This window comes from Parasteatoda tepidariorum, chromosome 2, assembly GCF_982258835.1.
Source record: "Parasteatoda tepidariorum strain Cologne lab strain chromosome 2, Ptep-v5.0, whole genome shotgun sequence".
Classification (NCBI taxonomy): Eukaryota; Metazoa; Arthropoda; class Arachnida; order Araneae; family Theridiidae; genus Parasteatoda; species Parasteatoda tepidariorum.
Window position 1 is genome coordinate 19041254 of NC_141756.1, and position 13529 is coordinate 19054782.

Here is a 13529-nt window from a genome sequence, read left to right on the forward strand (position 1 = left end):
AATTAGTAAACTTACCAATTAATCAGTTAAAATGTCAGATTACCACACACAATAAAAATGTCTATGGTGTTAAATGCCAAATCACAATTAAAATGTCTACGGTAAACTATTTCACCATTTTTAATTTGTGCTACAATCTGTGAATAACTTCTGAAAATTAATTTTAACTAATAAGCCATATGAATTTCTATTCTTACATAAATCTCAATCGCAAAAGTATTTTAATATATCATTACTAGAGTTAAATGGTTTGTTAAAGGGTTGAGTTTGTCAGTGAGCTATAAATTCTTCGACGATTGAATGAGCCAAAATCCGATCTTTGGTAAGATTTAATGAGTCTATAAGGAGTAATTCCTAATCAACTTCGATAAACACATGATTTTGCTCTAGCAGGCCACAAGGATTTGGGGAAAGCCACTTCAGATTTATGCGTGAATTGTGAAAGTAGAGTCACGGAGGAATGGTGATGCCATCTATACGGGTGGTTTTTTGAGTTGAATCGCACATTCAATCTATTTGTGCTCTCCAATTCTTTCCGTTTGCGAAGTATGCTAAGGATTAAAAATAAAATTTTTACAATTTGGTTCCACACAGTTTAAATAACATTTTGAGCGTTTTCATTGCTATCTTGTCTGCTATGAAGCAAAATTGATGCTGGCTGCGTAAAAGTGGTGCCACATAGCATGCCTCTGCTTACCAGTTGCCAGAAAGCGTTACTTATTTTGAATCTCATTACGGCTGCGTAAGCGCAACATTCTAGTCAGCGTTGATCCAAAGTTGGGATCAATTAAGGAATTTTATATTACCTCTCTTCACCATGCACAGATTCTTGTTTTTCCGGGCCAGGATAGCCTGGCTGGTAGGGCATTGGGCTGATGTCCGAGAAGTCACGAGTTCGACCCTCGCCGGTTGAAGACAAGTCACCTTCTTGCACACAAAAAAGGTGACTGGTGCACACTAAATCCATCGGAATCACTAAATCCTCCAAGTTTTCATAACAAATCAATAACTCAGGGTGTACTGGAATCGGGGATTAATCATGCTCTGGTTCAGGACAAAATTAGTGTTTGCAGATGGAGGAATGGTGTGTGAATATGTCCTCTCTGTAAAACTGGATGTGACGTATGTATGCTGTCTCCAGATCATCCTGAGGGATGTTTCCGAGACCGTCACCAATAGCCTATTGTGCAGCTCTAGTGCAACGTAAATAAAAGTACCAGTACCTATACTATCATTTTATTTAATATCATCGCTTGACTAACTGCATTTTTATCCTGATTGAGATCTCGATGAGGGTTCAAAATATGTTGAATTCCTCTATTGTATTAATATAAAGTGCTACAAATTTTGTTAGTCTATTGTAGCTTTTCAACATTTCTTTTAGGAGTTATGTCTCTCATAACCTGAAACGTGATTTCGAGGTGCACTATGATGCCTTCACACAGTCCATTAAAGTGCTGGACAGTGTTGAAAAGTTGCAACAGCTTTCGGACAGCCTCCGCACGGAAACAACTCGACTTACAAGCGCAATCAAGAAATTAAGTGTTTACTAAACTGCATACGAAGTTACCACTGTTAGTTTATAGAACAGTCAACTCTTTCAATAACAAAATAATCAATAACCTAGTTTATTAAATAAAGTACCCCTTTGGATTTATTTTTCTCAATTTTATGCATCCAAGGCTGTTTTTCGAAGGCTCTGTCGTAATATGAAATGATGCTTTTTTACGCATAATATGCTATTTTTATAATTGCTGTGGGTTTGCAACTGTTGCTCATGACTGTTAGATCAAGTTTAGCCTATCTAAAGCCAGCGCCGTCTACCCTTATTTTGAAAATGACTCAAAATGTCAATATGAAGAAAAGCTACCGTTTTCGGAAAATGAAAAACTTTGTGGTAAAATTTTTTCAACATTTAAAAACTTACTTCAATGATACATTACCTGGGTTCATAAAAATTTACCAAAGCTGAGAATAAAGCAGTGATTTTGATAATTTGTTATCTAGGTTGAAAAATGCCGCCAAATTGGCGATTTTTAGAAAAGTTTAACAACTTCTAAAATATTAAAGTTTTTTGTTTGTTCTAAAGCCCAGATAATTCATAACGGCACGATTATAAATAGCTTAAAATCATCGCATTGCTTCAAGTGTAAGGCAGTTGAACTATGGCTTTATTATTTCCTTTAGCGACAGAACTTCGAAAAACAGCGTTAAGAAATGAATAATCTCGGAGTAAATAGCATATGTGTGTATTCCCCTTTTTCATCCGTATGGATGAAATTTATTTAGAACTTCTTTCTTAATGAGTCTAAATGTTTTGACTAAATGTTCATCAAAAGATGTTTGAGATACTCATTGCTGTTTCAAGCACAATAAAACTCTTTATGTAGAAAAGAAAAACAAAGTGTATAATTTTTATTATCATATTAAAAACATGCATATTAAAATAGAGTTCAATAAAACAAGTACAAAGAAAATGAAACTGAGTTTCAAATTCAATGAATCATATTTGTAATAATTGAAATTTAAAAAATTTAATGAACATCCTGAATGGAAATACCATTATTTGAAGCTATTTCTACTTTTATCATACTGTTAATTAAAATTTCCATTCATTTCCCATTAATATAATGTTAATTAAAAATTTCCTATTTAAGCTACAAATGATTTTAATCAAATGATGTTCCAAAAATATCAAGAATAATTATTAAATATACAATAATATACTTCATAAAATTCAGAAGTCAAGCATGAAATAGGTATATTGGAATAAAATAAAAAATATTGAAATTTAAATAATGCTAAAGTAAAAGGAAAAATAATTTTATATAAAAAATAATTTTATATAAAAAATAATTTTTGAGCAAACTAAGTAATGAGTCATTTCAAAAATACCAAAAAAATTTTAGTATTTTTACACAACATTGATTTTTTAATTTTATTTCATAACAATTTTTCAAAAAAAGTTTTTTTTTAATTTATTTTACGTACAATTTTTAAAACTGCTTTTTAAGCACCTTAATTTTTTGCCCAGAAACAGAATAAAATGGTAGGATAAAGTGTATTATTTAAAATTGCGTTTAAGTAATAAGGCTCTAATTATTCTTGGTTACCTATAGATGGCCATATTAAGTTTTAATCATTGTGGGAAAAATTTAACTTTCTTCCATCTTGAATACACCATTTAATGTAAATTTACTTGAATTTATGTTTGACAAATATTAAAATGCATAACGATCATTTTCAAAAGAGTTCATTGCACGATGTATTTGATTTTTCAGAAATATATGTACAAACAATAGGACATATAAAGTTAAATGTTGGTGCTATTTATTATATTCCCGTTTGAAGTATGCATGTAGCCCATTTTAATTGTTTGTCATTTTCTGATATTTTTTTCAATGTTAAAAATCTTCAAATTTGTCATCAAAAGAGTTGATTGACAATAATTCTGTGTGCTTGAATATTATATTAATTGTTCAGAATTTTTCAAATTAAACATGAATGTTTCAGGTAAAAATACTTAAGTTTACATGATCTCTTTGCACAAAGAGGAGATAAAATTTAACTATTTGGTAAGGAAAAAAGACACTTCTGTATAACTCTTGCTCTAATGATTGGATTTTCATGAACTAAGTGCCATTCTAAATGGCCTAAATGTGTCGTACTTATAAAGCGATTTCGCTCGAAGCTTTTATTTTGTCATTTAAAAGTATTTATTATAAATTCATTTTATATAAATTATTATAAATTTATTAATTTATCTATTATAAATTTATTATAAATTTGTTTTCTATTTCTTACAATGAAACATTTTTCAACCATTATATGAAGTAAAAAAATTATTAAAAAATATTTTTGATACAGAATTCTTTCTGTATCAACAAATTTTATAATTATGTGTAGATATTTCTATATTCTTCTTACTTTTGCTCATTATACGACACTATTTAATTCAAGTCATGTTTTTATATATAATAATCAAATACAAAATAATGGAGAGATTTTATAGAGCACTACGGTTCTCCCTAACTCTTAGCGTTAGCGCAATTTTATCTTCACAGCGCATGCGCAAAAATTTCCCTTCAAATTGCAATGTCGCTAAGAGATAGAATATAAAGTTATTATTACGGTTAATGGTAGATAAAGTCTGAGGAAAATCTCTTTAATGTTTCAATATACCTGCATTTAAATTTTGTTCTCGTACTTCTGAAATACATGGTATATGTCTGAGATATTTGAATTCTGATAATTATTTAGAGACAGGCTGATTCAGAAGAGCGGTTACGAGTTCAGAACGTGGGTATAAATCTCATCATAAGGATTGAGAATTCCAAGGTAAACCATGGTTGGAAATGTCATTGCACGCCGCTAAGGACGCTTTCCTATTATAAATTGGCTGCTCATGCGCAACTGAACCTGTACTTCAATTTATTTAAATTATCTAATTCTAGATTAATTTCATAATTTCTAATAATATAGTTAAAAATTGCATTCAAATATATTCCAATATGGCTACTTTATCACACATTACTGATTAAGCAATCAAGTTGACGAGTTCCGTAAGTTATCAGCCACATCGACTAACTCCGACCAAATTGCTAAATCTGAAGTATTTTCGACAACAATTATTAGAGAACATAAAACTAATATAATTTCGCTAAATAGAAGTGCAAATTTTCGTGAGCAACCAGTAGGGAAGTCATAGCGTAAAATGCCATTTCCGTCAATGTTGCTAGTTTTCTAAACCCATACAATGTTAACTACATCCTCAACAAGTTTGTAACAGCTAAACTGAATTTTTTAGTAAAGCTTTATTAGATGCTGATTAGTCTTATAAATCTTACTTATTATTATAAATATAAGATAATTAAAAACAGTTAGAGATTTTGAAGCCAGTTGAGAAACCTATTTCATTAGTGACACAGTGACACTAATCGACTTTTGCTAGTTTGAACGGGTAACTTTTTGCGTTATGCATTTTCTTGCCTCCTCTTCGTAGAGTAAACGGGAGTGTAATTTACGCTCCCACTACAGACTATTATTTTTTTTCTTTCTTCTTTAGACCAATATTTGTTCTTAATAGCCTATATATTTCCAAAAAATATGAAAAACCAAATATAGATCTTGAATTTATTCTCTATTCATGCAGAGAGAACGTGTTAGTCTCTATATAACTTTATGATACAATAATAATACACTGCTTGACAATTGCTAAGGAACAGTTACATTTTTCGGAATAATTAGTAATAGACGTTGATTGATGAAATAAAACTAAATACATAATTAGTTGAGTCAGTGTGCCTTTATTATTATGCAAAATATTTCAGATATCGACATATCGAAAAATAATAAAGCTAATAAAATAAAGTGCTCATTGGGTGGTTTCCAAACAGCCATGAAAAATGGCTCTTCAGTTGTTCCTTAGCAATTATCAAGCAGTGTAATTAATAAATGAAAGTTATGGAATTTTGTTGTTCATAACTTTCAGGATCATAATTAAATTATAATAATATATTATAATTTAGATTATACTATTATAATGTTAATAAGTTACAAAGCATATAACAGTTAATGTATAAATGTTATACTATTAATGTCATTGTTAATTAACAATACATGCATATTTTTATTTCATATTTATTCATTATTTGGATTTATGCACTACATTTCATTCCTCAAACATATTTTTTTTTATGTTAGCTATTTTTGTATTATGATGAACTAAACTTTTTTTTATTTATCGTGAACTTTTACAATAACGCAGAAAAACAACTATTTAATTTTTAAATCTTTCGAAATAGCTTTAAAACAAAAGCAAACATAAACTCCTCAATCGGTAAAATATGTTTAATAAAGTCAAAAAAAGGTGAATTTGAAACGCAATTCTGATTGATAATTATCTTCTAAAATTGTTAGCATTTTATTATGATTTAATAAATAGACATGCTTATTTTTAATTTCAAATAAACATATAGAATTTCAAATTATGTATATCGTAATGAATATTACGATTTTCCTAAATATGTTTTAATATATTTTGTGCGAGTCGTGGAATAACTGAATTATCTGGCTGTTTTCAAACTGCCTTCGTTATTTTATAATACGAAGCTATAATTGGAAAATTATCCAGAATTTTTAATCAGCCATACAATTTTTAGACTTATAGATTCACATTTTGTTCTTTGGTCCACTTTTTGGTTTATTGTTCAAACAGCTTGATTTATTTCAGCTATTTAGTAATAAGCACGCATAGTGATCCCTCATTGCAAATAGCCTTATTAATGGCTTGTTTATTGCATTAATTCTGAGTACATTTTCAAACATTTTTTAATTAGTCTATAGGAATAAATTTTGATTGCAATGAGCTTAAAATATAAGACGCAGATGAAAAAAATACTAAGGAATTATACAATTATCGAGGCAACGCGCTACAAAACACCAGCGTCATTTTCAAAGAGTCAGATTTTTCAATTAGCCAAAGACGTATGCATTTGATTCTATTTTCATATGCTCTTACATTTTTATTTAGTCGAATCCTATAATCTGAATATATAGAGCGTTCCAAAATTGCTTCCTTTAATATATATTTTCAGAATCCTTCCCTTAAATAAGGTTAAAAAAATTCCTATTTCTAATTTTAATTAACGTCCGATCAAGAGAAAAACAAGAACGTTTTCTAAATGTGTCGAAAATTTCTAGAATATACTATTGTCTGGAAGCAACTGAGACAAATATTAAGTGTTTAGATCTGAAGATGTTAAGGTTTTTTTTTTCATTAAATCCATAGAGTTTCTTCCAGACAATTGTAAAATTTTTGAGTTATTTATTAAAACAATATTTTTTATATACTTTTATTTAGGAAATAAATTTATTCATTTAAATACTTAATTTTCTAAAAAAAATCACAACTTTTAATGATGATTTAATTTTATTTCAAATGTGATGTTTTTTATCAAAAAATTATTGTAGCAAACTTTAAATGTATGTAATAATAAATTGTTTGCATGGATGTTTCTGTAGTTTTGGAGTTTATTTTGTAAACTTATTCATTTTTAATAATTTACCAGAAAATGCTCATAAGGTTCTCAATATCATTACAAATGAAACATTCCATTGTATGCTTAATACTAGTCGTTGCGCTCTAATTATTAAATTACTGGTCTCTGTAATCCTAATTTACCTTACATTATGCAATATTTCTAAATGTAGCCGTTATTTTAGACCATAAATACCTGAAATGTAATTAAGAGTCCTTATATTTGATAGTTGAAAAATCCCACAAATAACGTTGTTATTGGTCGTGAGTAAGAACATAATTACATCAATTGCTTATTAATGAGTTCTCTCAAACAAAGGTTAATGTCATCATCCACATCAATTATATTAAATGATATAATTGATGATTGATGATGTGGATGATATTTAATTTATATAAATGATATTATAAATTAAATATCATCCACATCATGGTCATATTATGGTCCTCATATAACTTCAACATCCGTTTATAAACCCCTTCAGAACCATGATCACATATGCGAAATCACATGATTTTTCCACGTAATCTCAATTCGGTACTCACTTATTATATTTCGCGTTGGTACGTATGCGTACTCCTTAGTACGTATAAACTAGGTGCATGTGCGTCTGGGGAAGCACATCTTTTTTTCTTCCTCCTTGTTCTGAAGGAGTTAATGGTCTTCCAAGCATTAAAGTATTTATTTCATAATAAGTTACCAGCTACCACAAATATAATTCAAATATAAGCTTATTGAAGGGATTCCCCCATAATCAACATGGTTTCAACATAGCTGAAATATTAGATTATCTGCATGCACTCAGTTTTTTTCGTTAAAAAAATAGGTAATAGAGCTTTTGAAGAAAATTATTATTCATAAAAATTTTACTGAAATTACTAACTTACTTATTTAAAAAATCTTTAAATTTTCAAATTGTTTATGCAAGTTAAAGAATTAAGTACTCTTAAGTGGAATTAAGAACTAAAATGTGGTTTTAAATTATTCCTATTTATAATTCATAAATAATATTATTACAGCTTCTCTTTAATTCGACTCTAATGCATTTAACTATACATTGATAGCTTTTACTACTCTTACTCACAATTTTTTTCATTATTCCCGAAACACATTTAAACATCAAACATAATTTAGAATATTTTAGAAAGCCAACATTTATTTACTCAGAAAAATTAGTTCTTATACTAAGTGAAATGATATTTTGTTTCCGTTTTCTGTTAACAGATGGAGACATTATGTAAACATGCATCACTTCTCTTAAAAACTCAAAACATAAAATAAAATCTCATGGAAAATGTAACTTTACATCAAGCAAAAAATAACTTCATAAAAGATTTAGAGTGCTTTTTTACTTCGAAAAAAAATCAATATCTTTTAATATTCTCGAAGTAAAAAAGCAATACTTTATAAATGCTTTTTTACTTTGAGAATATTGAAAGATATTGTTTGTTTTTTAAACTAATTTTACATTGTATGGGGACTTTTGAAAGAAAAAGTAAAAAACAAAAATGTTATGAAATTAATTATTAAAATTAGTGTAAATTGCTTAATTTTTCAAAAATTGGAAAAAAAATTTATTCTCATTTTTATGTAGCTGAAATCTCTCATTAAACTTTTTAAAAAGAAAAATTCTGTAAGTAAATGAATTGATTGTATTTATTGTACTGTAAAATGAAAGAATATAATGATAAATAAAGATATTACGCACAAAAAAAACTATTTAACAAACCGTTTTGTTATATACAAGAATAGCATAAAAGAATTTATAAAAATTTTTGTACGTTAAATAATATACAGATTTGTTCTTAGAAATTCATAAAAAAAACAACTTACTTACCTCTGTAAAAAAATTACAATTTGCGTTAAACTTATAAATTTTTTTTAATTTTAAATTATCATATATATGTTACAGGCAAAGTATGAAATGCCGGCATTATATAGAATGCCTAGACATTCTATATAATGCCGGACACTTTTAGGCAAAGTATGAAATAAGAGAAGTATTACATACTTTCCTTAGGCATTGTATATAATGCCTGGACATCCTATAGAACGCTTAATGCTATTTAGGCAAAGTATGAAATCGTCCTGATGAGGTTATTATGTAAATGATGTGTATGTTACTGCGAATGACCGAAATCGGTGGTTGTTGACTTTCACCGGTGAATGTTGACAATCACATAGTCTCTTTGGTGAATGTCCGAAATATCTATTATATCCAATTTGATATTAATTTATTCGTGGATATAATTACATTTATTCGATATTTTAATACTTACTGACGATAGATAGAAGAAACATCAGTGTTTGGAGTATCGGGCAAATACATACCGGGCAATGGCACTTGACCTTAAAAAAACCTCTGTGTAAGATATACCGGGCAATGGCATTTGACCTCAAAAAAACATCAGTGTAGGGTATACCGGGCAGTGGCACTGAACCTTGAAAAAACATCAGTGTGGGATATACCGGGCAAATGTATATCGGGCTATGGCCCTTGACCTTAAAAAAATATCAGTGTAGGGTATACCGGGCAGAGGCACTGAACCTTAAAAAAATATCAGTGTAGGATATGCCGAGCAAATGTATACCGAGCAGTGGCACTTAACTAGACCTAAGTATGACTGGATCTTTGGTAAATGTCCGAAATATATACTAGGTCTAGTTAAGTGCCACTGTCCGGTATATATTTGCCCGGTATACCCTACACTGATGTTTCTTCAAATCTACCGTCAATAAGTATTAAAATATCGAATAAATCTAATTATATCTTCGAATAAATTAACATCAAATCGGATGTAATAAGTATTTCGGACATTCACCAAAGCGACTATGTGATTGTCAACATTCACCGGTGAAAATCAACAACCACTGATTTCGGTCATTCACAGTAACATGCACATCACTTACATGATAACCTCATCAGGACATTAATTTCATACTTTGCCGGTTTCTCATTTGGCATTCTATAGAATGCCTAGGCAATGTATGAAATATAAATCATTTCATCCTTTTCCGGCTAGTTTTAGGCATTATATAGAATGCCTAGGCATTCTATATAATGCCGGATTTCATACTTTGCCGGTAACATATACACTAAAAAAAAAAAAAAAAAAAAAAAAAAAAACAATTTAATAACAAATAAGAAAAATTTAATATTAGTAAGGTCGTTAACAATAAAGTTTTTATTTTTGATGATGTAGAAACTAGATGACTTAGGAATATATGAAATACTATGCTAATGTGAACTGTAATACATAGAACAAACTAAACGAGAAACATCGACGAAACGAGACGTAGGAATATATAAAAAGCCATGCTAATGTGGACTGTAATACATAGCACAAACTAAAGGAGAAACATCGACAAAACGAGACTTAGGAATATATAAAATGCCATGCTAATGTGGACTGTAATACATAGCACAAACGAAAGGAGAAACATCGACGAAACGAGACTTAGGAATATATAAAATGCCATGCTAATGTGGACTGTAATACATAGCACAAACTAAACGAGAAACATCGTCGAAATGAGACTTAGAAATATATAAAATGCCATACTAATGTGGACTGTAATACATAGCACAAACTAAAGGAGAAACATCGACGAAACGAGACTTAGGAATATATAAAATGCCATGCTAATGTGGACTGTAATACATAGCACAAACTAAACGAGAAACATCGACGAAATGAGACTTAGGAATATATAAAATGCCATGCTAATGTGGACTGTAATACATAGCACAAACTAAACGAGAAACATCGACGAAACGAGACTTGGGAATATATAAAATGCCATGCTAATGTGGACTGTAATACATAGCACAAACTAAACGAGAAACATCGACGAAATGAGACTTAGGAATATATAAAATGCCATACTAATGTGGACTGTATTACATAGCACAAACTAAACGAGAAACATCGACGAAACGAGACTTAGGAATATATAAAATGCTATACTAATGTGGACTGTAATACATACAATAAACTAAATGAGAAACATCGATTCAAACATCGGCTCAATGAACATCGAACCTTCATCAGGAACCAAGAACATCGTTTATCTATCGCGAAACACTGTGAAGGCCATAAGTTCGAATTTAATATCGCCCGTAAAAACTCTATTGTTTATGATCTTACTGCTATACTATGGGAGCCAAATATTTCGAACATTTTTACTCTTCTGTCATTTTATCTTTTAACTGTATATCTATCTCTTTAGTATGACGTAACCTATATCGGATTAATAACATCTCTGTCTTTACCTTTCCTCTCATTTATCGTACTGATGTATTGAATGATCTGGTAGTTTTAAAAATAAAACATAATAATGTATTGAAAATATGTATATTTATAGTTTTTTTAAATAAATTTTGAACGTTAACTTATCATTATAAAGTGTATATATATTACAGAAAAACGCATTAATGTGATATGAAATTTAATTGACTCTTATGCAGATGCTTTCGGTAACGTGTATTACTCTCTATAAATTCTAAATTTACTTTTTGACATAACGATTGTGTTTTAAGTATAATTTGACATTAGTTTTCTTTTCATCAAACAAAAGATAACGAAGCAGCGTTTGTATTCCTTATCTTACAACTAAATTTAGAAAACTTGCCCTCAATTACATAATAGTTTAATAAATGCAATTCACTCTCATTACTTCTTACGTGACAAATATTCCTGAAAATACACCTGCATATTGGATTCCAAAATTTAAATCTGAATCACAAATACAGTTTTTTTCCTGTGTACACAATTTCGCATGCACAAAAATACAATTAATCCACTTTATTATTCTCGATCCTGTCGCCTGCAGCTGGCAGAAATGCAAAGAGTTGAAATTTGACATGCAATAAGAGCCAATTTTATTCATGAATTTAGCAGGAATTTTTATCTCAAAATTTCAATCTGTTTCGAAGTATTGTTTTTAATTGCTTTTTTAGAGAACTATTCTCTCTTGTTTGTTTTTACTGTTGTTTATTGATGTAGAAAATTTCATTTATTTCGCTCAAAGCCTATTTTACATGTTTGCACACGAGTTGATATGGAAAATAACAACAAAATAATAAGAAAGAGAAATATTACATGCTGCCAATTACTACGTCTTGAAATTCATACTATTTTTTTAAATATAAAAAACTTAATCCAAGATATCAAGAGAGAGATAAAAAAAATTAATTTCCAATTTAAATTAATGTAATAACGTAAGGTTATCGTCACGAATCCATAACGAGTAAAAAATTTTCTCTTTTATTTTTTCTATTTGTGTCACACATTCAGTTTTTTCAGTCTAAGTTTATTTGGGGCCGTAAACTTTAACTCCGGTCCGGAGGGGCTGGGGATCAATCCTCGACTCCGCTAAGACCCACCAAGTGCATGCAATATACGCTCTCGTAAAATTTGTGGAATCGAAAGTCATGTGGATGGTTTACTGAGCAGTACCATGGGTGTAGGAATCTGAAAAAATTTCCTTCCTCTTCAGATCTATGTCTAAATTGAGGAATTGACCTCACAATTTGTGATGGCATGTCTTCGGATCGTCCTCAGGGATGTTTCTTGGACTGGCTCCAATAGCCCATTGTGCGATGTAACTAAAGTACCTATCTAAATTTATTATTTTTTCTTTAAGTTCATTTTATAATTTTTCAAATCTATAAAATCATTATTTCGCTACGATTAACATATTAATAAAAATAACAAACATATAACTATAATAATTTAATTTTATGCTATAAAAATGTTATGTGTGCTATCTAACTACAAGTCCTTCTGTTTACGGATATAATAAAGCATTCTGTTGAATAAAAAAAAATATTTTATTGAAAATCCATTTACTTAAAGTAAGAAGCACTCGGTAATGTAATAAGTTACGTAATTGGCATCATAAAGCTGAATTTAATAACAATTCAATTGGAAAAGAAAACAATAAATCTAGCTTGACTCTTCGTCACAGCTGGTTCGTTACAATTAAAAATTTTATCAAGGAGAGTTAGCTTTCCGTGACATCATTCTTACGTCTGCGCTGATCTCTCTGTTGATAAGTTGATATAGCTCAACTTACTAGCTCAGGTGACCGAAAATTCGAATTAACAATTGACGAAATTATCGTTTTTTTTAAAATGTCGATTTAAAAACGATGATGAATGAAAAGCTATCACAGCTGTTGGTGAGCTAAATACCTGGCAGCAAAGTAAAGCCAGGTCTTTACTTTTTCGTCGCCATCACATCGTTTATACACCGATGGCCATCATCGCTTACGCACCGCCATCGCTTACATCGCCACCATCACTTACATCGCCATCATCATCGCTTTTACGTCGTCATCTTGGTGACTGTAACTCTCTTGTGACCTCAGCTCTTAATCTAGATTTACGGAGTTTCTATTCTTAACAGCGACTTTTCATTGATCATTATTTCATTTTCTTGAAGATAACTTTTAATGAGTACAAAGATATTTAAGATAAGTAAAAAG

At 29.7% G+C, this 13529-nt stretch overlaps 1 protein-coding gene across 3 annotated transcripts in view; it reads left to right on the plus strand.

Annotated features, from left to right (window-relative positions):
- LOC107442680 (tyrosine 3-monooxygenase-like) overlaps window positions 1-2195 on the plus strand; it is a 66325-nt gene extending 64130 nt beyond the window's left edge. For all 3 annotated transcript variants that reach the window (XM_087156929.1, XM_087156930.1, XM_043050313.3), the window contains exon 13: window positions 1385-2195. In XM_087156929.1, coding sequence (XP_087013055.1) covers window positions 1385-1553 — 169 coding nt within the window. In that variant the 3' untranslated portion in view covers window positions 1554-2195. The remainder of the gene's footprint in view (window positions 1-1384) is intronic.
- The last annotated feature ends 11334 nt before the right edge of the window (window positions 2196-13529 follow it).